We start from the raw sequence: 628 nt of genomic DNA, 5'->3' as shown, positions 1-628 counted from the left end.
ATGATGCTCAACTCAGACACCATGGAGCTGGACCTGCCTCCCACCCACTCTGAGACCGAGTCAGGCTTCAGCGACTGTGGGGGCGGGGCGGGCCCTGACGGGGCGGGGCCGGGGGTGCCGGGAGGGGTCCAGGCTCGCGTCCTGGAGCCAGGAGAGCCGGGCCGGAAAGACCTGCAGCACCTGAGCCGTGAGGAGCGGCGGCGCCGGCGGCGCGCCACAGCCAAGTACCGCACGGCCCACGCCACGCGGGAGCGAATTCGCGTGGAAGCCTTCAACCTGGCCTTCGCCGAGCTGCGCAAGCTGCTGCCCACGCTGCCCCCCGACAAGAAGCTTTCCAAGATTGAGATCCTGCGCCTGGCCATCTGCTACATCTCCTACCTGAATCACGTGCTGGACGTCTGAACACTGCCTGCCTCCCGCCCTGGATTCACTCCTCTCCCCGGGTTTTCGCTGGGGTCCCTCCTCACCGCTCACTGCTTAGAACGGCCTCTCCTCCCTGAGCCCCTGTACTTTGGCATAGCATGTACCCACTGGCCCCGGGCCCAGGCAGAGTGCCCACCGGTTGGTCGATTGGTCAAAAGAGATTTCCTTTTACTCACCCAGGCACCCGGAGGGCTCTTGTCGTGGG

The 628-nt window shown here is 65.8% G+C and overlaps 1 protein-coding gene across 1 annotated transcript; it reads left to right on the top strand.

The window, feature by feature from the left end:
* Nucleotides 1-402, top strand: NHLH1 (nescient helix-loop-helix 1; the record flags this gene model as incomplete). Its single annotated transcript, XM_081224877.1, has 1 exon — nucleotides 1-402. One exon carries the CDS (start codon nucleotides 1-3, stop codon nucleotides 400-402), a length of 402 nt encoding a protein of 133 aa, XP_081081003.1.
* Nucleotides 403-628: the final 226 nt, after the last annotated feature.

Source organism: Mesoplodon bidens (assembly GCF_964165515.1).
Source record: "Mesoplodon bidens genome assembly, chromosome: 2".
Lineage (NCBI taxonomy): Eukaryota > Metazoa > Chordata > Mammalia > Artiodactyla > Ziphiidae > Mesoplodon > Mesoplodon bidens.
This window is presented reverse-complemented; position numbering and strand designations above follow the sequence as displayed.